The sequence below is a fragment of the Apteryx mantelli genome, chromosome 1 (assembly GCF_036417845.1).
Source record: "Apteryx mantelli isolate bAptMan1 chromosome 1, bAptMan1.hap1, whole genome shotgun sequence".
Lineage (NCBI taxonomy): Eukaryota > Metazoa > Chordata > Aves > Apterygiformes > Apterygidae > Apteryx > Apteryx mantelli.
The window spans coordinates 77,768,831-77,795,510 of NC_089978.1; the positions used below are offsets into that span (position 1 = coordinate 77,768,831).

The 26,680-nt window shown below is 43.0% G+C and overlaps 2 protein-coding genes across 2 annotated transcripts; both read left to right on the forward strand.

Moving 5' to 3' along the window:
* Positions 1 to 1,704: 1,704 nt before the first annotated feature.
* Positions 1,705 to 9,825, forward strand: ASMT (acetylserotonin O-methyltransferase). The gene is made up of 8 exons (XM_013950460.2): positions 1,705 to 1,776; positions 3,509 to 3,683; positions 4,742 to 4,871; positions 5,565 to 5,633; positions 6,135 to 6,253; positions 7,053 to 7,193; positions 8,795 to 8,917; positions 9,578 to 9,825. The coding sequence occupies exons 1-8, from the start codon at positions 1,705 to 1,707 to the stop codon at positions 9,787 to 9,789; spliced, it is 1,041 nt and encodes a 346-aa protein (XP_013805914.1). The 3' UTR covers positions 9,790 to 9,825.
* Positions 9,826 to 19,596: 9,771 nt separating this feature from the next.
* LOC106490699 (acetylserotonin O-methyltransferase-like) lies at positions 19,597 to 25,027 on the forward strand. Its single transcript, XM_067314916.1, has 6 exons — positions 19,597 to 19,668; positions 20,636 to 20,794; positions 22,243 to 22,298; positions 22,790 to 22,908; positions 23,708 to 23,848; positions 24,816 to 25,027. The coding sequence occupies exons 1-6, from the start codon at positions 19,597 to 19,599 to the stop codon at positions 25,025 to 25,027; spliced, it is 759 nt and encodes a 252-aa protein (XP_067171017.1).
* The last annotated feature ends 1,653 nt before the right edge of the window (positions 25,028 to 26,680 follow it).

A 26,680-nucleotide genomic window follows, 5' to 3' on the forward strand; every position in this document is an offset into this window, starting at 1 on the left:
TACCACTGAAAAACTGCTGTTTTCATATGTTTTGCCATCATTATACCACCTGAATCATGGTCTTAATTACTGTTGTTGCCTGAATGGTCACTAAATGATGGAAAACTATGAAAGAGTGTTTTCTTGACAGAAAGGGTCTGACCTCACCTGAGATTTGATGCTTTTGCTCACAAATGCTGAGGGCAAGATTGCAGGCGTTTATGAACTTGAGTAATGAATAGTATGGCAGAGAGGTCTAGTGAAAGTAATTCAAGGCATTAAGTTTCTGACAAAATGCCTGTCAGGTATGTTCTCCATGAAGAGTAATCCATTCTCAGATTAATTCAAATACACATCCAGAACTTGACAGTCCTTTCATTCTTTCCCCAAAAGCACTTTCTGCATGTCCCTGGTTAGTTTTGCAAAGAAGGGGACCAAGGCCGTGCCAGTCAGCAGGAAAATGTAGAACACTATCTTTACTGAGCACACTGTTTTGCCAAAACAAGGCAAATCGAAAGTACAACATTCCTGGCTGCCACCACTGGCAACTATCTTGTAAGCACTGCCTTTTAAGACTCTATGTGGGGAAACACCTGAAAAATTTGGAAAGAGAGCAAAAATAGATTTAATTCCTAGTAGACTTTGCCTGAGCCAATGTTGTCAGAGCAAAACAGTTGCTGCAACAGGACAGCGCTACGAACAGACTCTCTTAGCTTCTCCAGGGAATGGCTGCTTCTGGATTTTCAGATTGGCATATCCCACAGCCAGGCATATCCCCAGGGTCACCTAGACCCCCGCACATCACAGCAAGTTTCAGCTTGGGCCTGATTATGGTCGGATATGTTCTTCTCCTCCAGCTCCCTGTGTAGACTCTGCTCTCAGATTCATTCCATCGTGGCTCTTGCTTACTCCATAATAGTTATGCCGGTCCTTTTTCTTGCACAGGTAAGGTCTGAGGCCTTGGGTACACGATCCAGGACCCAAGGCTCAACATGTCCCTGTGTTGCAACTGGATCGAAGTAACTGCTGTACATATGCCTCTAATTCGTGGTGTGGGAGGGGTGACTTGAATTAGCGTGCTCTGAGATGAGACAGGCTTGTGTGGGAGTGCGCCCTGATCATTCTCAACTGAGCTGATATTCTCTCCTTCTTAACCCCCATGAAATGTGCAAATTCTACATGAAGAAGTGTGTCGCCAAATTGTCTTCATTCCTCTGGTGTCAAAGGTCACTGGACTGGCTGAAGTATATATAAGGATCCCTAGTCGAAGGATCTTTTTTCAGTGTCAAAATTCCAGCCCCACTGAGCAAAGCTGCTTTGGAACAAGTCCAGAAAAAGGCCATGCTTTGGTTTATGCGCTCTGATGCATTGCACTGAGTTCAGGTTCTTGATGCTGTTTTGCAGTGATTTCTTATTTGCTTATCACAAGCTTTCAGTTGTTTCTGAAATAGTAGGGTGGTAGTTAACCACTGAACTGACCATACCGCTTTAGTTTGCACTGCTTCTTGAGCCCTGTACTCGAGGACGAAGGATCCAAAGAAACAGCGATGAACCTAGCAGAAGTATCCGCTGAAGCCAAAAAGCTTAGCCAATGTATTTTGTAACTGATGGGTTTCTCAGAAGCAAAAGGATTAAGTGGATCACCTGGTGTGCTCTGTGCCTGGTGGAAAGAAGCTTATTTAAATTAAGAGGACAAGAGGATCTGTGCCTCAGTACAGAAAGAAGATGGGCTCCACAGAAGACCTTGACTATCCTCAAATCATATTCCAATACACCAATGGCTTTTTAGTCTCAAAGGTAAGAAATATAAATCAGTATTGGATAGATGCCTAAGAGTATACAGAAAGAAATATTCAAGGGTCTCACTTCAGATCCTTAGTGGAAGTCTTTGGGGGAAAAAAAAAATCTGATAAGAAAGCATCCTAATAGTACGCTGTATTTAAATTAGTTGTATTAAGGGGGGAAATTTGGAAAGGAAAAAGGTTTGAGAGAGACCCTGGCCCATCAAAATGGACCTAACATTCATTGATACCCCTCTAGACTTTGGGGGCTTGGATGTGCAGAAGTATCATCTCCTTGAGGCTTTAAAAATACAGGTGGTTATGGTTGAGGGCCTACTGTTTACTGTCTCAGCTGTGCAAGATTCCTTAGGTAGTGAGATTTCTTCTATCTTTTTCATTTTTGAAGTTTGGGAAACAGATGACTGGCTTGCATCATTCTTTTTTTCTGCTGGCATACCACTCAAACAGCAAGGTTTTTCAAATATGTTCTCAAGAATGATTTCCTCCCCCTCTCAGGCTTGGCCGTATGTATTATGCAGCAGACTGAACTTGATAACTTCTGTATATTACCTATTTTTCAGGTGTAGGAAACATGGGCTGGTATAAAGACACTTTTCCAGACAGCATCTGATTAAGACAGAGGCAGACCTAATAGTTTCAATTTTCTTAATGTTTGCTGATGTTGTTTGTGCATGTGTGTATGTCTGTGCACAGGAGGGTATAAAAGTCTTGTACTCCAATTTGGTGTGTTTTTTTCCTCATTCACAATTTAGTTATCATTACTATTTTTCCTTGCTGCAACCCTGGCAGAAATGGTAACAGAAGGAAATGGTAAACAGAGGTGTGCAAATACTGCTTACTCAGAGACTGGAAAGGGAGAGCTATCAGTGAAGAGCAACAAAAAATAGATGGGGACAACTCTTTTTGCTTGGGGAGAAAGATGGGTGCCCAAATACTTTCCAAATTTACATTGGTATTATGTTTCGAGAAATGATCTCAATAACATTGAGATCCTGCTTGAACGATGTTCTTACTGAGAAGAAAAGAAACCTCCACGGATGTTACCAAATCACTGTAGATATAGGCAGCCAGTTAGAGCTACTGTGTTCCTTAGTGGTTTAGGAGAATTTGTATGAGCAGTGAACTGGAAAACTATTATTTATGAACTTGACCATGTACAGCTAGAAAAAGATATTTTCACTGTGTACACTTAGGTTATGTATGTTTGTCTGAAGGTTGCAGGCTTGTTCTGGGAGTTGGTCCACATGGAGTTTATCCCAGGAGGATTGACACACTTCCCACTGCAAGCCACCCCAAAGGATTCACTGTAATGCATGTTAAATCTTTAGCCAGAAGAGCACACAGTTCTGTGCTTGTGCTCTCCAGGCAAAGAGCAAGAGAGACGGTTGTCAGAATGCACTCTGAAACTAAGGTACAGGCGGGAGCATTTATATACAAAACCTAGTCTTAAAATGTGGTCCTTTGCAAATGTAATACCTCAGTCACCAAAGGAAGAGAAATGAAAAGAGTGCACTACAAGCAGTGCATGGTATTTTCAGTACTCAGAACAACTTCACGTTAATTGTTGGACTTGGGTATCAGAAATACTATTTTTCCATCAAAATCATTATGCATATAAAATATATAGAATTTTCTTTTTCTCCAGTGCAGCAGGGTTAGAAATGCGATAGGCCTTGGCACTTTTTCCTGATTCACTTCCCCTCACTGACACCTTTCTTTACCTCCAGGTGTTGTTTACTGCCTGTGAGTTGGGAGTGTTTGATCTACTGCTGGAGTCAGGAGAGCCCCTGTCTTCAGATGCCATTGCTGCACGCTTGGGTACTAGCCCCAGCGGGATGGAAAGACTTCTGGATGCTTGTGTGGGACTGAAGCTATTGGCAGTAGAGGTGACAGGAGGAGGAGGTAATAATGGCAGAAGAAGGGGAAGAAGCCAAAAGACTTAAAGCTCTGATGGTTTGGAAAGCAAAGCAAGGTGTGTGGGGAGAGAGGAGATCCAGGATTAGGCCAATGACTGTAGGTGGAGAAAAGAGACAACTGCTTGGGAACAGCAGCCCTTCTTTGGCTGAAAGAGCAGCAGCAAACATCATCATGACTAAAGATGTAAAGAAAGCCCCACAGTTTTTTGTCCTGCTCTGGCTTGTGTTCTCTTGCCCAGTTTTAGGGCTTACAGAAGTTGTCCAAGGGCATAAAGGGAGAGCATCATGAGCCTTTGCATCTATTTCTTTATATGTCTTCCCTGCACATGTCCCAAGGCAAGTAAAGGCATGGGTAGCCCTGGAGGATCTGGCTGTGCTCTCCGCATCAGGCTGCTGCCCCAGAGCGAGCTGAGGCCTCAGGTCCTTTACGCTACCAGAGTGGGTGATGCCACTGGGGCTGCACTGGAGGAAGCGGGAGTGATTTCCACAGCATGCTTTGGGTGTTGGTCTGTCTGCAGAATGGCCTGCACTAATGCATGGAGAGGGGATACAAGGGGGGGGGGGTTGCAATGTTTTGGGAACTTGAGTCCCCACTTGCCTACCATACCATTTAGAAAAAAAGACTTTTCTGCAAAGGCTTCTCAGTTAAATAGAGCATAGACCTTTCTCTGAAAGCAAAAATTATAAGTAAATAATGACACTCTTCATAAGACTTTCCTCTTTCTCTTCCCTAAAGAAATATTTGATGCTGGGTTAAGTTTAGGTAGATAGTGTTTACCCACAATCAATGGGGCAACACAGATTTCACCACCACTCACCTACCCCAGAATATAACACCTGAGAGGACTGATTGTAAATGCAATGTTTTTCTGTCTCTGTCTGTATACCTCTGCTGTACACCTTTTTTGTTTTGTTTTTGGTTTTGGGGTTTTTTTTTGATCTGCAAGTAGACATCTCCTTTTGGTGATAAATATCATGCTGTGCAACAGGCTGGGCAAGGTGATAGCATACATATTAGTAAATATATTCATTTAATCTCTTTAGTTTACTACAGAAACACAGAAATTTCCAACCTCTACCTTACAAAATCAAGTCCCAAGTCTCAGTATCATATTATGATGTATTACTCCAATACAGTCTATTTGTGCTGGCACTACCTGACTGACGCTGTGAGGTAAGGAGGAGAGTGTGAGCCTTGTGCGCTGCCTATTGCAGACTGCTTTGCTGCATGAGTGAGGCTGCTGTGAGCAGTGTGTTTCTGGGGAAGGGTACAAGGAAGATACTGACTGGTTCTTGGAAAGAACAATGAATATTTTATTCAAGAAGTATGTTGTTGTCGTTACTGTATGTGTGTTCTTGGGGGAAAGATGGTAGAGCAGATTTAGGAATCAGATTTCTATATGTTTTGTGGCTCCCAGGAAAGCACTTGATTATTACAGTGGCTCTTGTTGGAAGATGCCATGTAAATGATAAGGACTAATGGGTAAGGATACTTCTGTTGCAAAAGCAGAAAGAAGTGAGAAAAAGAGTAGGTTAATATGGGGCTGGAGTCTCACTTGTTTCAGTTTGTGCAGCTGATGATCATGATGCATGGGGGTACCATGGTCTCACCTTTTGCTCCAGATGAGATCTCATAAAGAACCAGACATTTTCATTCAAAATTTAAAAGAATACTTTGCTTTATCATTTTTGGGGTGGCAGATGAGGTGTCAGAATAGTCACAGCCATTAAAAAACAGACTAGCGTATATCTTACCCAAGGTAGTTCCTATGCACAATGATGAATTAACTTTGCAACTTATTTTCCAGGGAGAAAGAAAAAGAAATCCACTTTAATGTGCTTTTTTTGTTGTTTTTTTCTCTTTTAGAGAAGGAAGAAACCAATATGAAAGAGCTTTTGGCATTTCATCTATAGACCCTTTTGGAGCAATGTACAGGTAATTCCTATAAATAGGAATTTCATTCTTCTTAACATAGAAAGATTATCTATTTTGCATTATGACTCAGGGCAATTAAATGTGCTGATGTGCAAGTCCCACTCAGCTGAAATATCTTGCAGCATTTCCTTTTAGGAACATCTCTTGTTGGGACACTCTCTGATATTTTGATTAGAAAAACAGAAATTGCTGTTCTGAAAACCATATCACAGGATGTCTTTGGCACATCGCAATGGTAGTTGAATGAAAAATCCCTTGGAAGCCTAAAAATTAGTATTATCATACACTGTTGGACTTCACTAGTCTTAATTCCCTATGCACATGCAGGAATGCTTTGCAGTAAGTCTTAAAGTAGGTTCTGTATGCAAAGAGAATTTATTGTGTGTCAATAGAATCAGAGATTAGTGTTTGAGCTAAAACTTTTGATAAGAGTTGTACGATAAGAATCACCAAGGACATTGTGAGCTACCTTTTCCACATGCTGTCTGTTTGCAATACTAGATCAGAAGAAGAAATGCTGAAATTCATGGCTGGCCAGAACGCAATATGGAGTATATGTGGTCGAGATGTTCTTGCTGCGTTTGACCTTTCCCCTTTCAGGCATATTTATGACCTGGGAGGTGAGTGCCAGTAGATCTTCTTTTACAAGCCTCTGAACTGTCGTCTTCTTTTACGAGCTTTGAAAAGAAAAATAGCACCTGCATTACAAGATGTGCAAAGCAACGGAAAGCAGAATATATCTGAGAATCTTGTCAGCAGTAAAGAGAGCTTTTTACTTTTTTTGGTTGGGTTGGAAAGGAAAATATGAGAGTAGTGAGAGCATTAGAAAGCTGCATGTTTTTCTCTACAGCATCTCGTAAGTCTAAGTAGTGGCTCGCTTCCTTGCTTATTTGGCAGGTTTTGATATTTTTTCCTTCCTTGCTTGGTACGTCCCTCTGGTGCCAGCCTCTCTCCCTCTTCCACTTCAGTGATGTTAAGTTGAGAGACTGTCTGTAGCCTCTTACCCCAAGGACCTCGCTGTTCCAGCACTACTGAACGCTGCCAGGATTCATGGGACCTGACAGTCTCCATCACGGGCTCCATCCACTCCTTTCCCATTGTGTGGCTTTGTGGCTTTTGTTTTCATCTCCCATCTTTCAGCTGCCGTAGCAGGATCTGGCTGAGGAGGTGTGTAAGAGCTGTAAAGGCCGAGGGCTCAGCCCACACGCCTGGCTGCCAGGAGCCCAGGGGCTTCCTGCAGAGCAGACAGAGTCCATGGCCACACTTCTCCCTCTTCCTCCCTTTCGGTGACACACAGGGGACAAACGTACGTACGAGGTGCCGTGAGGTTGAATGCACCACTGCCTGCGTCACTTCACGGGCATGTTGCTGAACAGGGTGCTTCTGTGTCTGCACTGACCACCTTTGCTCTCCCCAAAGGAGGTGGAGGAGCTTTGGCGCAGGAGTGTGTTTCTGTGTACCCAAACTCCACAGTCACAATTTACGACCTGCCGAAAGTCGTGCAAGTGGCCAAAGAGTGGTTTGTTCCCTCTGAGGAGCGTCGGATCACTTTCCATGAAGGTAAGTGCCAGCTGCTCCGACGGAGGGTGCTAGTGTGTGGTGGAGGAGCGTACGGCTGCAGAGTCGTGGGCACTGGGTGACAGAGGCCACATAAGCCTGCTGGCTGACCTGGCAGAGGCTGGGAGTTTAGTGGCTGTCAGTGCACTTGTACAACCTTGCCTTGTGAAATATCTGCTTGGAAAGGCAACAGTGAAGAAGGGCAGCAGCTTTCCCAGCCTTTTTCCTCAAGAGTTATTTGTGTGCTTAGAGAATTGAGGAGTATTGGCAGCCAAGTTAGGTGTGCAGAGGAGCTCTTAATGTGTTTGGGCACTCCCAAAAGCAATTCTTCTGGAGTTGTGTTGTCACGGCTGCTGTTCCTGAGCCCCTTGTGTCTTCTTGGAAGTCCCTCATTTGAAGTTCAGGCTTCCAGGTGCCCCTTGCTTGGGCAAGGCCTCCTAGTTCTTTCTCTGCAGACAGCATCCTCCACAGCCTATGTCTGCAACTCATTGCTGCAGCATGGCTGTCCTGGTTGCGCACCTCCAGCTACCTTCCCTCAAGAAAGATAACACAATTATGGAGCAACCCAGAAACTCTTTACTCCTGCAGATTATTCTGTTTCTTCAGAACAAGAGTACTGCAAAATAACCCCTGCAACTGTGGGCAGCTGTCGTGCCATGTTACAAAGCTTCCTAAACATTCCCTTTTCTCCTGAGCAGACCTCCAGGTAGCTATATGGGACAGCAGGCCTGCTCCAAGCAAGAGTTTTTTGCTTCTCTGGTAAAATTGTTATATTTTCAAGTCCCCTGACATTGGAGGCTTTGAACATGGGTGAGATAGTCTGATGCCTTTTGCTCAGTCTTCAGATCTTGCATGGTCTTTGTACCATCTCTGAAACTGAGTGTAGGGAGATCTAGTTTTTAATGTTTTCAAAAGTCTCCTAAGTGTTGGAATGACATAATAATGCTTCACATTCTGAGAGTGAAAGAAAGGCTTTGAGGAAGGAAAGGAGTGTATAAAAGGGGGAAGGAGATATATGGGAAATGCTACGTGTGCCAGTGATACAAGGAAATGGGAGCGGGTGAGACAAAGTAAGATGCAGACAGAAAAGTATGAATTCAGTACACCAGGTGCTGAACAAAAGGCATCACCATGTAGCCAGTACTAGGAAGTGTGAGATTTGTATTTTTCCTTATGGATTTATGGTGGTTCAATGTCTCCTGGAGGTTTTTAAAAATTGAAACCATGTATAGCTAAGAGAAAATTCTCCCTTTTTCTATGAGAGTTGTGACAATCTCTCTCTTCTTTTTACTGCTTTATGAAACTGAAGACCTATGTCTTCAGAGAAAACATCAAAGACTCCAATGCTTCCCTGTGCATCAATGATTATTTCAAATGAATTGCTATTTGAACACTTCAATCCTCGTACAGGCTGGACAAGGAACAAAAAAACCCTATGCAGTGTCACAGGAGGACTTTTACCCAGTAACTTTGTTAACTGTCTAACTTGAGTCATTGACACGGCAAGTCAGAATCTTTAGGTCTGAACAGAACTGGAAATACTTGCTTAACTCAGTCCTCTGTATTTTGGGATTTTCTATAATACATGTACTCTTGCTTTACAGGAGATTTTTTTAAAGATTCAATTCCAGAAGCTGATCTCTATATTTTATCCAAGATACTGCATGACTGGGATGATGACAGATGCAAGCAGCTGCTGGCAAAAGTCCACAAGGCTTGCAAACCTGGTAGGTGTGAGCTCTTGAAAAATAGGGAGATTCTCATCTATCAGTTACACAAAACAGATTAGACTTAATGGGCAATTTTGCTGGTAGGATTTCAGTTCAAATGTGTTTTGGTTTAGCCCTTCACTTCGGTGGTGTGCAGCTGAACCAGACAGGGCCAGACCCAATTGAAAATGCTCATATCTGGCTTCTAGTTTTAGTCACCTTCTCTGTGAATGCACAAGGATTTTGAAATCCTTTCCAGATATTTAGGTGCATAAGGATCAACATGAATGGAGCTTGGGACAGTGTCGAGATACACAGGTCACAGAAGAAATCCCATTAAGCATCACATCAGACCTTTGGAGCTTTGAAAGTACAGACAATAGAATGTATTTTTCAGTGAAATTGGTAATCCCAGCTCCTTGGATTTCAGCTGAGGGAAACAAGAATTTCAACCCCAGCCTTAGCATCCACTTCAGACCCTGTACTGAAGTACCTGAAGTGGTCAAGCAGAGGCATGTTCTGATGCTGTTGCTCGTTTATTGTCTTCTATGATGCTGAAATATGACTTAAAGGCTGTTTCTTACTGAAACTAAAGGTAAGGATCCTGCCTAACTCAGCTGAAAATTACCTCATCTTCTCACAGCTCAGCATGTGTTTTATATGTCTTTATTCAACCAGGTGGTGGAGTGCTGCTGGTTGAATCACTTCTGAATGAAGATAAAAGTGGACCTTTAGAAACCCAACTGTATTCAATGAATATGTTGGTACAGACTGAAGGAAAAGAGCGAACACCAGCAGAGTACAGCAATCTCCTGCAGGCAGCTGGCTTCACAGAGATTCAAGTCAAGAGAACTGGAAAGCTCTATGATGCTATTTTAGGAAGGAAATAATTGTATCTTCTTTCTTCTGTCTTGTTAGGTACATAAGTGGGGAAATGTGATATGCTTTTCTTAGGCAGCAGTCATCAGCTCAGCTCTAGCTAAGTCACTGAACTCCTTTGTAAGCTGATACACTGTTATGAGACTCTCTACTGGTACAGGTAGAGCATGTACAGACTGTGAGTCTGGCAGCTTGATGATGGCTTGCCTCTGGCTCTGAACAGGGGAGAGACAAATCAACAGCAGTTCCACAGGGAACAGCCCAAGAAAGAAACGTACCAAGGAAAGTTTATACTTACTGCTCTGTGCAGTTTTTGTGCTTCAGTTTTTTTCATTCTTTCCCAGTTTAACATTCCACCTGACAAATTGCAAAGTTTAATTTGTACTCCGCTTCTTGCAAAATAAAACTGAGCTCTGTACTGTAGTATGAATGCTACATGCATTCATGTTCCCTGGGGACTGATGTAGCATAAGTAGACTAAGTTATAACTCCCTGTAGTTTGTCACTTTTGAGTTTCAGAAGAAAGTCTGTCTGAGCCCAGACGAGTTTGGCATGAAAAATGATTTTTTTTTTCTTCTAGTTTTCTTCAGTTTTGAAAAAGAGAACTTTGTAGCTTAGCTTGATGAGTGATTGGAGCACAGCAATGCTTTTTACAGGCCTTGAGATAGCAACTGACAGGGAGAATGATACAGCCAAGGAATTCAGTTACACACTTGCTAACTTGCTACTTGCCTCTGACTATCTCTTTAAATCAGTTGGTGAAGTACAATCTGCAATAACCTGCCCAGTTTCTGGAAATAGAAAACCAGACTACTGGAGTGAGAAGCATTTGGAGGAGGCACCAAAAAGTCACACTCTACAGATGCACATTGACTAGGGTACTAGAGGAAGCTGAGATAGTCTCCTCAGGAGCCATCTAAAGGAGCCCTCTCTCTCCTTTGACTGTAGAAGGAACTGTAGAGGGATCAGCCTCCCTCAGTAGGGAAAAGCTGGCCTTTTGTCATATTCTGTGATAGGTACAAAATCAAATTGCAAGGCCTCAATGGTCCTTTCATCCTTAAAAGCAATAGGGCACAGTCCAGGAGCCACTGCACAGGTAGCTCATTTCTGCCCAAGTAGGATCTCACAGTACAGATAGCTACATGATGTTGCAGTAGTTGGGGCAGTGGGTTTCAGCTAGTTCCCTCGTAAACTGCAGTCCCTGCGCAGCGTTGCCTACCTGTGGGTTATGCGGCATGAAGGTGACTTTGCCAGGAGCTGCAGCCTGTGAGTAATTTGTTTTGAACGCTCGCTTGCTCTCTAGACAAAGCAAGGTGTTACATCCTGCAGCAACCAGGCACAGGCACAAAACAAAGAAATGAGGTTGACCAGACTGCTAGCAGGGATGCGTGGGGCTGACTCAGTTCTTTGTTGATGCCCCACCCTCTCGCTCTTGAAAACAAAGTTCAGAGAAATGATTTTGCTTATTCCACTGCACCAGCAATATTAGTTTCATGCTAAAGAGTAGCCTGAAGGAAGTGGTGGTATCTGTGAATTAATTACCCTTTTAAGTGAATAAATTAAATGGCTGAACGTGACCCCTATGCATTTTTCACCAAAGAAATGTTAATTTACCCTTGAATGAGGAGCGTAGAAAAAACGGCCTGTGTTGTATGCTGGAAAAAGAAAAATCCTGCCTGGACTTTCTCCCATACACCTTTTCCCCTCCAAAAAACTTATGTGCCTGTGGACTGCCATTTGCTCATATGGCTGCACTGTTCCCTGAGCCAGCAGACAGGCCAGTCCTGGTCAGTATGCTGAGATGTGTCAGGTTGTGTGTGTAGCTGCATAACCTTGATGAGTCAGAGGATTCACATCTCAGCTGGTGTCAGTGGTAATTCTGCCCTTGACTTGAAAAAGAGCAAGAGCAGGTCATTTTGGTTTGTCAAAACTAACTCCTTAAATGCAGTACTTGCATGTGTTAATTCTCAACACCAAGAAAGGGCCCTGGTCTGCATGTCTTGGTCTTGCTACTTAGTGTCTTGGAAAAAACTTGAATAGGCAAGATGCACACCTGATTCTGACATACCTTTTAGCTGTAACAAGGTTCAAAGATACTGGGAGTTTAAAGAATGCCCATCATGACCCATCATTACCTGGAAAACACAAGGAAATGATTCAAGTGCAGAACAGTGATTGCAGAGTTTGAGAGTGGTCAGCATTTAGATGACTGTTAAGGATCAGATGCAGCAGTATCAGAGCAGCTAAACACTCACATGGTCCCAGCTGTCACTGTGACATGCTGTCACTGCTTGTGTGAAGCAGACCCTCCAGCAGTCTATAGCTTGGGCTGCTCATTCCTTATCTGCTTGTTTCCAGCTGGACATTCAGCTCCTGGTGGAATGACAAAGCCACCCTCTCTGGCTAGATGACTAAGGAAATGGTGCAGTAGGGATTAAGAAAAACATTAGTATAGCAAAAGTAAACATTTCTCTATATTCACTTTCAGAGAACCAGACCTTTTAAACCATAGAATAATATTATGACAGGTCTCATGTGCTATTTCAGCTGGATTATGTTTATTTGTGTCCTCTGTTCTATTTCTCCCATTCCCTTCTCCCCAATTTATTTAGCCTGCTTCTATTTCCGAGTCTCTCTCCTTTCTAGTGTGCCTTTCCCCTTTCCGTCCTCTTTCTAATTCTTTCTCCTTGACCCAAAGATCAAGGGTTGCTCTGTGATTATAGGAGGTTTTGTGTTTTGCTAGACAATCTTTAAAGAGAGACTTTTAGAGCCGTTCTGTCGCATTGGATGCCAAACTCTACGTGCTCTTAAGCCCCAATTCCTGTATTAGGATCAGCCTAGATGCATAGCAGTTAAAATGAAAATTCAGCCACTCCCTCTTCAAAAAGATGCTTTTATTTTTTATTTTTTCCCCTGGAAGTCCAGGTTGGAGGATCTGAAAGAGCCTGAAGCCCAGCTCTGCTTGCCAGGTCAGTGTCAGAGTAAGCCCTGACTGCTCTGAACTTAAGATCTGCTCTGACAAAGCAGAGGCATCGTTGGTCTCATCAGAGCCTCTTCCCATTTCTCTTGCTAAATGACAAGCACTGTGAAGAAGGCCTCCTCCCCATGTGAGGAGCACAGGTGTCCTCACCTGAACTGAGTTGCTTCTGATCTTGGCCCTTTTGCTCGCAGGGCCCTTGCTTTGTGAGGAACAGCCACTCTTGGCCAGGTTTCTGCTGACCCCAATGACAAATTTCAATGTAAACCTGCCTTTTGCAGGGGTCTGTCTTTGTAACAAGTGCTTTGCTGTGTGCAGGCAGATAAAAACCCTGTTCGTTCTATGATTTCCATGCTCCCACAGGGACTTCTGGTGCCCCCTTGTCATATCTGGGGTCTTTCAGCTGTGTTTTTTGCTTGTCATTGGAATGTTTTAAAGAATGTGTTCCAGCAATAGGTATGGTGGCATCCTCCCAGCATCCTCTAACCCTTTTGTAAGTAATTTGCCGCTGTCATTGTTTAGCATTGTTATAGCAGAATTTTGAGCAACGTGATCTGTGAGGCTGTTACACATGGTTGGATAATACAATCTTCAGATTTCTCAGAAAAAGCATCTTTGCTACTTGGCAATTATCTTTGGACTTTTTTTTTCCACCTGGTGAATTTTTGGCTGTGTTGCTCTTCCAGCTGTGAGATTGAAGAGCAGTGACAGGCTTTGCAGAGAAATGGTAGGTTAGGTGCGCAAAGGCCCTCTGCAAGAGGGACAGAGTTGAGGCCAGGCATTTTGCTGGGCTTCTCTATGGGCATATGTGAGTAATGACTTATGCCCATTTGTTCTGCATCACTTTGGTTTTCTTGGTGGTCTGAACTGACTGAGCTCTTTAGAGCAGCAGAGCAGCAGAAGTAAATGGGGTTTTAGCACCTTTTATCTCACCTTTTCTCCATTTTCCCAGGCTTGTTATGCCTCCACCATCTTTCCTGTTCCTTCCTTTTCTCCGTCCCAGTCTCCCCCAAATAAGCAACCCACTCCCAGTGACATCTGTGGCACATCCAACACCACTCCCCAGTTCCCTGGGCCTTTTGCGGCACCCTAACAGGGATCCCCCCTGCCAGACCTGCTGACCTACAAGATCCTGCTCCTCCTGCCCCAGTGCCCTCTTCAGCGCCCATGGGGGTAGCCTGCCTTGTGTCCCGGCCCTGGTGCTCACAGCCTGCCCTCCCTCATGTTTGGACCTAGAATGGCAGTGAAAGAGTGAGCACAGAAAAGGGTCAATATTTGTAAATGTGTGTATAACAATATTAAAATTATTATTATTAAGACTTTTTTTCTGTTAAAGCAGCCTTTCTTTTACTGTCATAATTAGGTCTGGACTAATAATAATTCTTTGATTCAGCTCTTTAAGATTTTGTTAGACTAATGGTGGATTTTTGGCTCTGCATAGATGTTCTACATTTGCCCAAACAGTGAGATCTGGTGGCTCAGTAAGAACAATATTGCCTTTGCTAGTAAGGAGCCACAGACTTGATGCTAACTTTGCCTTGAGTTAACTTTGCAGGGCCCCAGTTCTGGCCTATCAGGCTTGTAATCAGTATGTTTCGAGAAACTGCAGTTTGAACCAGACCTTGATACCAGATGTCTGTTGCTATCTATCATCCCACACTTAAATCTCCCATCATAACAAAGGCCTTGAAAATATGGACACAGGTTGAAAACAGATGTCCCAGTATCATAAAGAACTTGCTGATAGTCACCGATCGCTGAAGAAGTACAACCTTGAGCACTGCAAAAAGACTGCCTTAAATATAACAAACAAAAGAAGCAGCAGCTGCACAACAGAAAAATAGTGGAGGAGCAGAATAAGAGACCTCTGCCTAGAAAATTACACTCCCAGTGCTGAGCTGTATGTAATCCAGGTGGCAGAGGCCAAAGGCTACAAACCATCTGAAAACATCTAACAAAAAGACAAATTGAGGGGAGAGGGGTGGGAAATTGTCATCATGGGCACTGTGGCTGTAGATCCACCACGGGAAGATTGGCACTGGGAGCATGTCCCCTGTGCTCCTTGCTGGCTCCCGGCTTTCCTAACATCCCCTTGCCTGCTCCATGCCTGGCTACCCAAGGGATTTAGGACTGGTCAGACACTTGTCCTGGACTATGCATCATTGTATGAGCGTGCGTGCATGTATTTTTCCTCACAAATTCTGTGCGTTTCTCTTCTCTAGTGTTCTAGCCCTTCAGTAAAGCCTTATTGCATATCAACTCGGTTTTGGCCGGAGCAACATTTTAATGAAACTGCTAACAGGGTTTATAATGGCTTTCAGAAGGTCAGTATATTCTGAAGAACTGAATGTGCTAATACTTTATATCTTCTGAAAAACTGCTGCATCTATGTTCAGACTTGCTGAAAGTGATTTGATTGCTAACAGGATGAAACAGATTTCTTAAAATAAGGACTATTTGTTTGTGTTACAAATTAAAGCAATCAGACCTTCAGGAGCTGACTAAAAGCAGATAAAACTCAATATTTTCTTCCAACAACTTAGAGTAGTTTTGGAGAGTGATATAGGTTCATATAGGTAGAAAGATACATATTTAGCCTTTATCCTTTGCCATCTCTTGTGGTTTTAAAACAGGCACTGCTTTTTGAAATGGAATTCAATCTTTGATCAGCAAACCTTTGGTCTAATAAATGAAGCAACGCCAGTAGGCCACACTGCTGATTTCTTCTTTCAATATTTACAGTGCAAAAGGAAGATTGCAGTCTAAGGTTATAATATGAATGTCAAGGATGCCAAAGTGTGACATTTCTTAGACAACTCTTAGTGTGAGCTTGGGGGTTTAGCTCTTAATGCTTATTGAAAAAAGTATCCCCCCCACCCAAAAAACAAATGAATTTTAAAACATTGAATTTTGAAATACTGAAATGCTGGTAGGATTGAGTTTTTAGCTGGAGACTAGATAATCTAATATTACCACACGAACTTTTCTTTCAGGCCCTTAGCTGTCAGAAATACAAATATTAAAATATCTGCACAGCTATCTGCCTATTTCACTTCTGTTGTATAATTCTCAGTGACTAGTTACAGCATTAACCTGACTCACAGTTTATCTCTGCTTTTGTTTGTTCATGGGTTACATTTAATTCTTGTCCTACTATATCAAAGCTACTTATCTTATTCTACTTGTCAGTTGGTTTCTAGGTCTCTTTCAATCAGGAGTAACTAAGAGCATATATATTTATTTTCCACTGGTGGTGGATTACTGAGGGTCTGGATGAGCAACCTGTAAATCTTTTTTATTCCCTCCCCCCTCAGCTAGTCTAGCATTTAAAAAGTTGGAGCCTGTATGTCAGCTTTTGTCTCCTGAACGCATGGCATCCAGGCATAGGGTAGAGAAGGGGAAGAAACTTCCTGAAGATGCAGGGAACCCGCCTAGTCCTTGAGGATGTGTAGGGTCCAGAACAGTATGTAACGATACAAGGCAGTGTGTGACCTGTCTCTGCTTGAGGATGATGACCCCAGTCAATGGAGACCTCTTGTAACAGGGTTTGAGTGGGAAGGTTGTGGACCAAAGCTCCTGGGTTTCCTCCAGGAGCTTGTGCATGCCATCCTAGGGCATGCTGCTGCCTCTCTGTGGCTCTTTTCATTTGTAGATCTTTCAGGCAGCAACTTCATTTAGATCTCCTTGCCTCAGTGCCCACTAGGCAACTCAGAAAGCAGATTTTCAGCAGGAACTAGGGCTTCTCCTGAGATAGCAGTGCTAGGCCCTCAAATATCAGTTTTATGGATATTTTCCATGTGCATACCATTGTAGTAAGGCAATTTTGATAACGTACAAGTCATAATGCAACAATTAATCAATGTGGGTAATACCTTTAACCCTGCATCTATCCCTTCTCTGCTTTCAATGGATCTTTATGTCTGTAGTGTGAGCTGTTCTACAGCTCTGGAACAGAGCTGAATGCATTACTAGGTTTTGCTAATGAAACATTATCAGGAAGTCACATGCTGAGTGCTGCTGAACCACACTCCCCCACGACGATTTTATCAAAGGCCCCTGAAGTACAAGCACAGGATGCCACAAGGGTGTAAACTCAAATCACAAACAATCAGTTACTAATAAATGCAACTTCAACAGAACCAATTTTAGAGCAGAATTTGGATATGTGTAGACCTGTGTAATGGACTGTTGCAGCTGTCCATGGCTGATCCCATTGAAGAGATGTCTGTAGAGTGCGTATAAAACAGCAACAAAACCAACTAGATGCGCTTGATCCTTACTTCAGATCTGAGTATGCAGAAATGATCCCTCTGGTATCTTGTAGTCCTACATCTGTAAGTATTATTTTATTGTTTTTAAAGGCAAGTGTATCTCTGTTTTTAGTACCTGGTCTGGTACTGTGCTCTTGAGGCATGTTTGAAATTGTATGCACCATCCCTTCTTTAATCATGGAACAGAAAATGCATTTGATCAAACTTGGACCTGGTTTTCCCTGCAATTCTGTGTATGACCCTATTCATGTGATGTTAGGGGAAGTGCCAGCAATGTCAATCTACTTTGATTGAAAAAAGACAGAGACTTTGTGAGAAGTTTCAGACCTTTCTTTCCCGATAGAATTGTCTTTGGAATGCATCTGACGGACTGAAATATTCTGGCAACACAGGAGACCCTGCAGTTTTAAAATGCAGGAAACAAGCATCTTCTGAGTTTTAAACAAGTCCACTAGTGAACTTCAGTCCTGATCAGACAGGGAGGTGGAACAGGACTGCACTATCCATGTTGCTCGTGTTTGAGTGAGCGCTGTCAGTGTTTGTGTGGGTGCCAGTAAAGGCACTGCTGTCCATGTTGATCTGCATGGCTGAGTGTGTATGGTACATGTGCTTATGTGTGTACATAAAAATGGGAAAAACAACAAACAAACTAGTGTAGAAAAATTATCTGGATTTTAAAGTCTAGTGAATTAAACTTACCTTCATATCTTATCCATACCTATCATATACATAAAGCTCAGCAATATCTAGGAAATGAAGACTTAATAGAAATGTTATGCTGGGACAACAATATGAAGTGCAAATCTTTAAAGATACACCTAGCTAAATTACATAAGATGTGAAATCACAGTAGCTGTTTTGAATCGTGTGTTAATCACTGTTATATTGCTCAAGTTTTGCCTCTCCAATTACTTTATCATTGAAGTACGGAGAAGAGTCACCACTGAAAAAATGCTGTTTTGTCTTCACAAATCCAGCATTGTATCCTCTGAGTCATGGTCTGATTTAAAGTTATTACTTGAAAGGTCACTAAACAATGTAAAAGCCATGAAAGCATCTTTTCTTGATGGAAAGGGTCTGTCCTCAGTGGTGTGTGCATCTGCCTGCACACAGATGCTGATAGGAAGATGACAGACATTTACAAACTTGAGCAACAAATAGTAGGGCAGAGAGGTCTAAGGAAAGGAACATGGGGTTTTAAGTTTCTGATAACGTGCCGGTCAGGTATGGTCTCCATGATATATGGAAAGGCACCTGGAAAATATGTGAAAGAAAAAAGAGTAGATTTAATTTCTAGTAGACTTTACCTGAGTGAATGTTGTCAGAGCAAATCAGTCACTGCAACAAAGCAGCACAATGAACAGACTCTCTTATTTCTCCTAGTAATGGCTGATCCTGGATTTACAGATGGGTACATACTGTAACCAGTCCCAGGGCTACCCTGACCAATGCATGTCACAGCAAGTTTCAGCTCCCCACTGGCTACTCCCCTGAATTTCCTTTTCCCTGTCTGTGGGTAGAGCTTGCAAGCTGACTGGGAAGCACACCCAGGTTCCCTAAAGCCTGGAGGTAGGCAGGACACTGCTGCATGTGCTGTTTGCTCATGTAGAAAAAAACTGGTATCCAAGTGGAAATCCTTCAGTGCCTTGACTATTCCAGTGACTTGATGGGCCTGATTATGGTCGGATATGTTCTTCTCCAGCTCCTTGTGTAGACTTTGCTCTCAGATTCATTCCATCGTGGCTCTTGCTTACTCCATAATAGTTATGCCGGTCCTTTTTCTTGCACAGGTAAGGTCTGAGGCCTTGGGTACACGATCCAGGACCCAAGGCTCAACATGTCCCTGTGTTGCAACTGGATCGAAGTAACTGCTGTACATATGCCTCTAATTCGTGGTGTGGGAGGGGTGACTTGAATTAGCGTGCTCTGAGATGAGACAGGCTTGTGTGGGAGTGCGCCCTGATCATTCTCAACTGAGCTGATATTCTCTCCTTCTTAACCCCCATGAAATGTGCAAATTCTACATGAAGAAGTGTGTCGCCAAATTGTCTTCATTCCTCTGGTGTCAAAGGTCACTGGACTGGCTGAAGTATATATAAGGATCCCTAGTCGAAGGATCTTTTTTCAGTGTCAAAATTCCAGCCCCACTGAGCAAAGCTGCTTTGGAACAAGTCCAGAAAAAGGCCATGCTTTGGTTTATGCGCTCTGATGCATTGCACTGAGTTCAGGTTCTTGATGCTGTTTTGCAGTGATTTCTTATTTGCTTATCACAAGCTTTCAGTTGTTTCTGAAATAGTAGGGTGGTAGTTAACCACTGAACTGACCATACCACTTTAGTTTGCACTGCTTCTTGAGCCCTGTACTCGAGGACGAAGGATCCAAAGAAACAGCGATGAACCTAGCAGAAGTATCCGCTGAAGCCAAAAAGCTTAGCCAATGTATTTTGTAACTGATGGGTTTCTCAGAAGCAAAAGGATTAAGTGGATCACCTGGTGTGCTCTGTGCCTGGTGGAAAGAAGCTTATTTAAATTAAGAGGACAAGAGGATCTGTGCCTCAGTACAGAAAGAAGATGGGCTCCACAGAAGACCTTGACTATCCTCAAATCATATTCCAATACACCAATGGCTTTTTAGTCTCAAAGGTAAGAAATATAAATCAGTATTGGATAGATGCCTAAGACTGAAATGTTCAAGGCCATGTTTTCGCTAGCATACCACCCAAACAGCAAATTTTTTCATATGCATTCTCATTTACAGCATTTCTTACTCCCACCTCCCTAACCACACTTGAAGTTGACAACATCTGTGTATTATATCACTTCAGGTGGAGGAAACATGGTCTGGAATAATGACTCTTTTCCAGACAGCATCTGATAACGACAGAGAGGCAGTGTCAATTTGCTTAATGTTTGCTGATGTTGTTTGCATGTGTGTATGTGTTTGCATAAAATTCGTCTATTCATATTCAGTTTTCATATTCCTCATTTACAGTTTCCAGTGCTTTCAAAATTCACATTTGTCTCATGTTTCTGAGAAATAATTTCAACAGTGTTCTTTCAAAAGGGGAAGGGAACCTCTATGGATGTTACTAAATCATTGTAGACACAGGCAGTCAATTAGAGCTTCTGCATGGGTTAGTGTTTGGGAGAGTTTGTGTGATTAGTGAAATAGGCTATCTATTATTTATGAACTTGACTGTGTACAGTCGAAGAAGGATATTTTCACTGTGTACACTGAGGTTATCTATGTCCGTCCGAAGGTTGCAGGCTTGTTGCTCAAATTGGTACTCACACCCTTCTTCCCTTTGAAAAACCACGTCTGCTGACCTAAACAAAGCATTCTTTTTGACTGAGAGGAACTTCTCTGCCTCAGAGAGGCTGCCCTAGGCATGGACTTCAGTTCCAGAAAACAGACCAGTCTTGCATGTGGGGGTTATCCAAGGAGGGCTGACAGGCTTCCCACTCCCATCACTGCAAACCACAAAACACTCCCCAGGATCCACTGTTAGAAATATCTGTTCTCTGCAACACAACAGTGTTAGAAATGCAGTAGGCCTTGGCACTTTCTCCTGATTCACTTCCCCTCACTGACACCTTTCTTTACCTCCAGGTGTTGTTTACTGCCTGTGAGTTGGGAGTGTTTGATCTACTGCTGGAGTCAGGAGAGCCCCTGTCTCCAGATGCCATTGCTGCACGCTTGGGTACTAGCCCCAGCGGGATGGAAAGACTTCTGGATGCTTGTGTGGGACTGAAGCTATTGGCAGTAGAGGTGACAGGAGGAGGAGGTAATAATGGCAGAAGAAGGGGAAGAAGCCAAAAGACTTAAAGCTCTGATGGTTTGGAAAGCAAAGCAAGGTGTGTGGGGAGAGAGGAGATCCAGGATTAGGCCAATGACTGTAGGTGGAGAAAAGAGAACTGCTTGGGAACAGCAGCCCTTCTTTGGCTGAAAGAGCAGCAGCAAACATCATCATGACTAAAGATGTAAAGAAGGCCTCAGGTGAAGGGGACTCTATAGTCATAAACTTCTATTTTTTTGCAATAACCTCAAGTGACCTTGTACAAGATATTTACTGCCTCTACAGAGCTTGCCCCAATAACACTCTGATGTGTGGGCATGATTTGAAACCTCAAAAGCAAACCCCAAAGTGGATGGGGAACAGCATGATTTCAAAACCTGTTTTGTTTTTTGGGGGGTTTTCCTGCACTCTGAAGCATTTATTTACGTTGCTGGTCATAGCTGAGAGTGATATAAATTTGAGCTGGCCTCTGAGACATCCAGTCCAAGTGGGCAGGAAGGGATTCTACGTCCATCAGACAACTGGTCAGGACTAACCAGAGGCTTAACAGTTTTATGTCCTGCTCTGGCTTGTGTTCTCTTGCCCAGTTTTAGGGCTTACAGAAGTTGTCCAAGGGCATAAAGGGAGAGCATCATGAGCCTTTGCATCTATTTCTTTATATGTCTTCCCTGCACATGTCCCAAGGCAAGTAAAGGCATGGGTAGCCCTGGAGGATCTGGCTGTGCTCTCCACATCAGGCTGCTGCCCCAGAGCGAGCTGAGGCCTCAGGTCCTTTACGCTACCAGAATGGGTGATGCCACTGGGGCTGCACTGGAGGAAGCGGGAGTGATTTCCACAGCGTGCTTTGGGTGTTGGTCTGTCTGCAGAAGGACCTTGCCTAGTGCGTTGAGAGTGGTTAGGTATGGGGAGTACAATGTTTTCTGGGGACTTGAGTCTCCCGCTTGCCTACCTTTTCATTCAGAAAGAGAAGACCTTATCACCGCAGTGTTTTTTACAGGAGGAGGCTGTCAGGAGAGTAAAGAGTATGGAATAATGACTAAAGATATTTTTGTTGTGAGGAGAAGATGTGAGGGTGGGCATAGATTAATATGGGGCTGGAGTCTCACTTTCTTAGTCTGTGCAGCTGATGAGCATGACCACTATTTCTGAGACATGTGGATTCCAATTTCACCCTTTCACTCCAGATGGGTTACTGTAAAAAATGAGTCATTCTTTTTCCAAACAGAGAATTCCTTCACTTTAGCATCTTTTAGGGTGGCAGATGAGGTGTCAGAATAGTCACAGCCATTACAACAGAGTGGCAGTGATTAACTAAGTGAAGCCACAGACCCAAAGTGTTTTCTGGGAAAAAAGCAAAATAAAAAAATCCAAACTCAACTATATACTTTTTTATGGGCTTTTTGGTTGTTTTTTCTTAAAGAAGGAAGAAACCAATATGAAAGAATCATCTAAAGACGCTTTTCAAACATTGTGTAGGTAATAATTAACATAGCACTGGGAATTTTACACTTGTTAATGCAGATAAAGATTTTATTCTGCAATTAGGACTCAGAACAATTGTATATGATGATATGAGAGTCCCATTCAGCTGAAATATCTTGCAGCATCAGGAGTATCCATTGTTGGGACACTCTCTGATATTTTGATTAGAAATAGATAAATTTGTATGCAACCTTCTGAAAACCATATCAGAGGGTATGTTTGGCACATCACAATGGAAAAGTCCCTTGGAAGCCTAAAAAGTGTCACAGGCTGTTGGACTTCACTAGTCTTAATTCCCTGTGCACATGCAGGAATGCTTTGCAGTAAGTCTTAAAGTAGGTTCTGTATGCAAAGAGAATTTATTGTGTGTCAATAGAATCAGAGATTAGTGTTTGAGCTAAAACTTTTGATAAGAGTTGTACGATAAGAATCACCAAGGACATTGTGAGCTACCTTTTCCACATGCTGTCTGTTTGCAATACTAGATCAGAAGAAGAAATGCTGAAATTCATGGCTGGCCAGAACGCAATATGGAGTATATGTGGTCGAGATGTTCTTGCTGCGTTTGACCTTTCCCCTTTCAGGCATATTTATGACCTGGGAGGTGAGTGCCAGTAGATCTTCTTTTACAAGCCTCTGAACTGTCGTCTTCTTTTACGAGCTTTGAAAAGAAAAATAGCACCTGCATTACAAGATGTGCAAAGCAACGGAAAGCAGAATATATCTGAGAATCTTGTCAGCAGTAAAGAGAGCTTTTTACTTTTTTTGGTTGGGTTGGAAAGGAAAATATGAGAGTAGTGAGAGCATTAGAAAGCTGCATGTTTTTCTCTACAGCATCTCGTAAGTCTAAGTAGTGGCTCGCTTCCTTGCTTATTTGGCAGGTTTTGATATTTTTTCCTTCCTTGCTTGGTACGTCCCTCTGGTGCCAGCCTCTCTCCCTCTTCCACTTCAGTGATGTTAAGTTGAGAGACTGTCTGTAGCCTCTTACCCCAAGGACCTCGCTGTTCCAGCACTACTGAACGCTGCCAGGATTCATGGGACCTGACAGTCTCCATCACGGGCTCCATCCACTCCTTTCCCATTGTGTGGCTTTGTGGCTTTTGTTTTCATCTCCCATCTTTCAGCTGCCGTAGCAGGATCTGGCTGAGGAGGTGTGTAAGAGCTGTAAAGGCCGAGGGCTCAGCCCACACGCCTGGCTGCCAGGAGCCCAGGGGCTTCCTGCAGAGCAGACAGAGTCCATGGCCACACTTCTCCCTCTTCCTCCCTTTCGGTGACACACAGGGGACAAACGTACGTACGAGGTGCCGTGAGGTTGAACGCACCACTGCCTGCGTCACTTCACGGGCATGTTGCTGAACAGGGTGCTTCTGTGTCTGCACTGACCACCTTTGCTCTCCCCAAAGGAGGTGGAGGAGCTTTGGCGCAGGAGTGTGTTTCTGTGTACCCAAACTCCACAGTCACAATTTACGACCTGCCGAAAGTCGTGCAAGTGGCCAAAGAGTGGTTTGTTCCCTCTGAGGAGCGTCGGATCACTTTCCATGAAGGTAAGTGCCAGCTGCTCCGACGGAGGGTGCTAGTGTGTGGTGGAGGAGCGTACGGCTGCAGAGTCGTGGGCGCTGGGTGACAGAGGCCACATAAGCCTGCTGGCTGACCTGGCAGAGGCTGGGAGTTTAGTGGCTGTCAGTGCACTTGTACAACCTTGCCTTGTGAAATATCTGCTTGGAAAGGCAACAGTGAAGAAGGGCAGCAGCTTTCCCAGCCTTTTTCCTCAAGAGGCTTTTGCTAAAATATTTTAGTTAACTTTTAGTACTTGTGGCACTGAAATGAAAATACTTGCTTAACTCAGCTTTCTGTGTTTTAAGATTTTGTATAATATATGTACTCTTGCTTTACAGGAGGTTTTTTAAACATTCAATTCCAGAAGCTGATCCCTATATACTCGCAAAGATAGATACTGCATGACTGGGATGTTGACAAATGCAGGCAGCTGCTGGCAAAAGTCCATGAGGTTTGCAAAACAGCTAGGCATGAGCTCTTGAAGAGCTGGGAGACTCTCATCTGTCAGTTAGGTGAAACAGATAGTCTTGATGGGCAAGTTTGCCAGTAGGATTTCAGTGTAGATGTTTTTTGTTTTAGCTTTTCACTTTCCTAAGTCAGTTGTGTGCAGTTGATCCAGACAGGGCCCAATCCTACTTCTCATACCTGGCTTCCAATTTTAGTCTCCTTTGTGAATGCAGAAGTCTCCTCTTTCAAGATATTTAGGTGTAAGAATTGGAGATTTGGGGCAGTGTTTAGGTACACAGGTGTATAGATCATAGTAGAAATCCCATTAAGCATCACAATGAACCTTTGGGGCTTGTTCTTTATTGTCTTCTATGATGCTGAAATATCACTTAACCTAAAGACTGCTTCTTACTGAAACCAAAGGTTAGGACCCTGCCTAATAATTCAGCTGAAAAAAACCTTATCTTCTCATAACTCAACGTGTGTTACACCTCCTTCTGGAACCAGGTGGTGGAGTGCTGCTGGTCAAATCACTTCTGAATGAAGATAAAAGTAGACCTATACTTAGCCATCTGTATTCTGTGCATATGCTGGTACAGACTGAAGGAAAAGAGCGAACACCAGCAGAGTACAGCAATCTCCTGCAGGCAGCTGGCTTCACAGAGATTCAAGTCAAGAGAATTGGAAACTTCTATGATGCTATTTTAGGAAGGAAGTAAATTCTGTCTTCTTCTGTCTTGTTAGGTGCATAAGTGGGGAAATGTCATAAACTTTTCTTAGCTCTAGCTAAGTCATTGAACTCCTTTGTGAGCTGATACCCTTTTATGAGAATCTCTAATGGCAGAGGTTGTGTGTGTTTGGATTGTGATTCAGAGTAAGGGAAAAAGAAATCAATACCTGTTCCACAAGAAATAACCCATGAAAGAAATGTATTAAGGAAAGCTTATACTGACTGCTCTGTGCACTTTTTCCACTTCTTTTTTTTAATTCTTTCTAAGTTTAGGATGGTATCTGACAAATGAAAACTTTAATTTATACTCTATTGGCTTCCTGCAAAATAGAAACAATCACTGTACTGAGCTCTAATGCATATATTCATATTCCCTAGGGACTAATGTAGCATAAATAGACAAAGTTCTAACTCATTGGGGTTTGTCACTTTTGAACTTGTAATGCTGACTCAAAGGGTAGGAATGAGGAGGGCAGTCAATGTTAGTTGAAGTAGGAAAGAAAAAAATGAGCAAACAAAACATTTCCACTTCCGATGCTACAGTCTGTGACACACATTTGTGCAGGGTATACAACAGGATTCACAAAAGGATTGGACTCTTACAGGGCAGCAATGTGATTTTTTATTGGAGGAATAAATACACTTCTTCCAATTCTTCCTTGGGATTTAGGCCCTGAATTTCTGGATAGGAACAGTCTATAAATACCATTTTTTAGAAGGAAACTTGTTCCTGAAGACAATTTCTCTCTAACAAAAAATTGCATGCAGAGGCAGGGTGGTCTTTGGATTGTGGATCATTTCGTCCATGACAAATGTGCTTTCTGCAAGAGTCCCTTGTATGATGAAATGGACTTGGAGGAGCACACAAGACCAGCCTGGCTTTTGTTTTGGCAGACTTGAGGTATGGCAGCTTTGGTGGTAAGTGATCAATTCACAGTCAAGTCAATGTCCAGGGACAGATCCATGGAGAAGCTGAGTCACCAAAAAGGCCCAGAGGAAGCTGGTATGAAAAATGGTGTTGTATTTCCTTTAGATTTCAGATTTACCTGTGAAAAAGAGAACTTCATAGCCTAGCCTGATAACTGTTGGGAGCACAACAACACTTCTACATTAGTGACACTCTTGAGAGCCCAGTCAGGAGCAGCTGAGAGGCAGAGTAAGGTAGTGGAGGATCCAATTATGCAGAAGGTATCTTCTTGCTACCTGCCTTCTGCTATTTCTTTAAATCAGTTGGTGAAGTACAACTTGCTGTTGCAGTATACTCGGGAGACTGGAGCAGGAACAGTTTGGAGAAGGTAGTAGGAAGTGAGGCTCTTCACATGTGGCTTGAACACTAGTTGCAGCTGCAGCAACTTTTGTAGTTTCTTAACAAAGTGTAAGAAAAAAAAGCTGGTATAAGAAGAAAGGGTCTATTTCCGTGTTAAGGGTTGGTCTTCCCATCCCTGAAGCTCAAACAATCTTAATTTTGACACTCTACACTTTGAGTGCTTGATACTGCAAAGTAAATATCCATTTATTGCAGGGTTTACTTTAGTTTGTTAGTTATTTTTGGAATGTAGTCTCAGTTCAACCTGGAGCTTCATTTGAAGGAGGTTATTCTCTGTTAGTACCCAGCTCTAATTCTTTATTATGGCTGTGGATC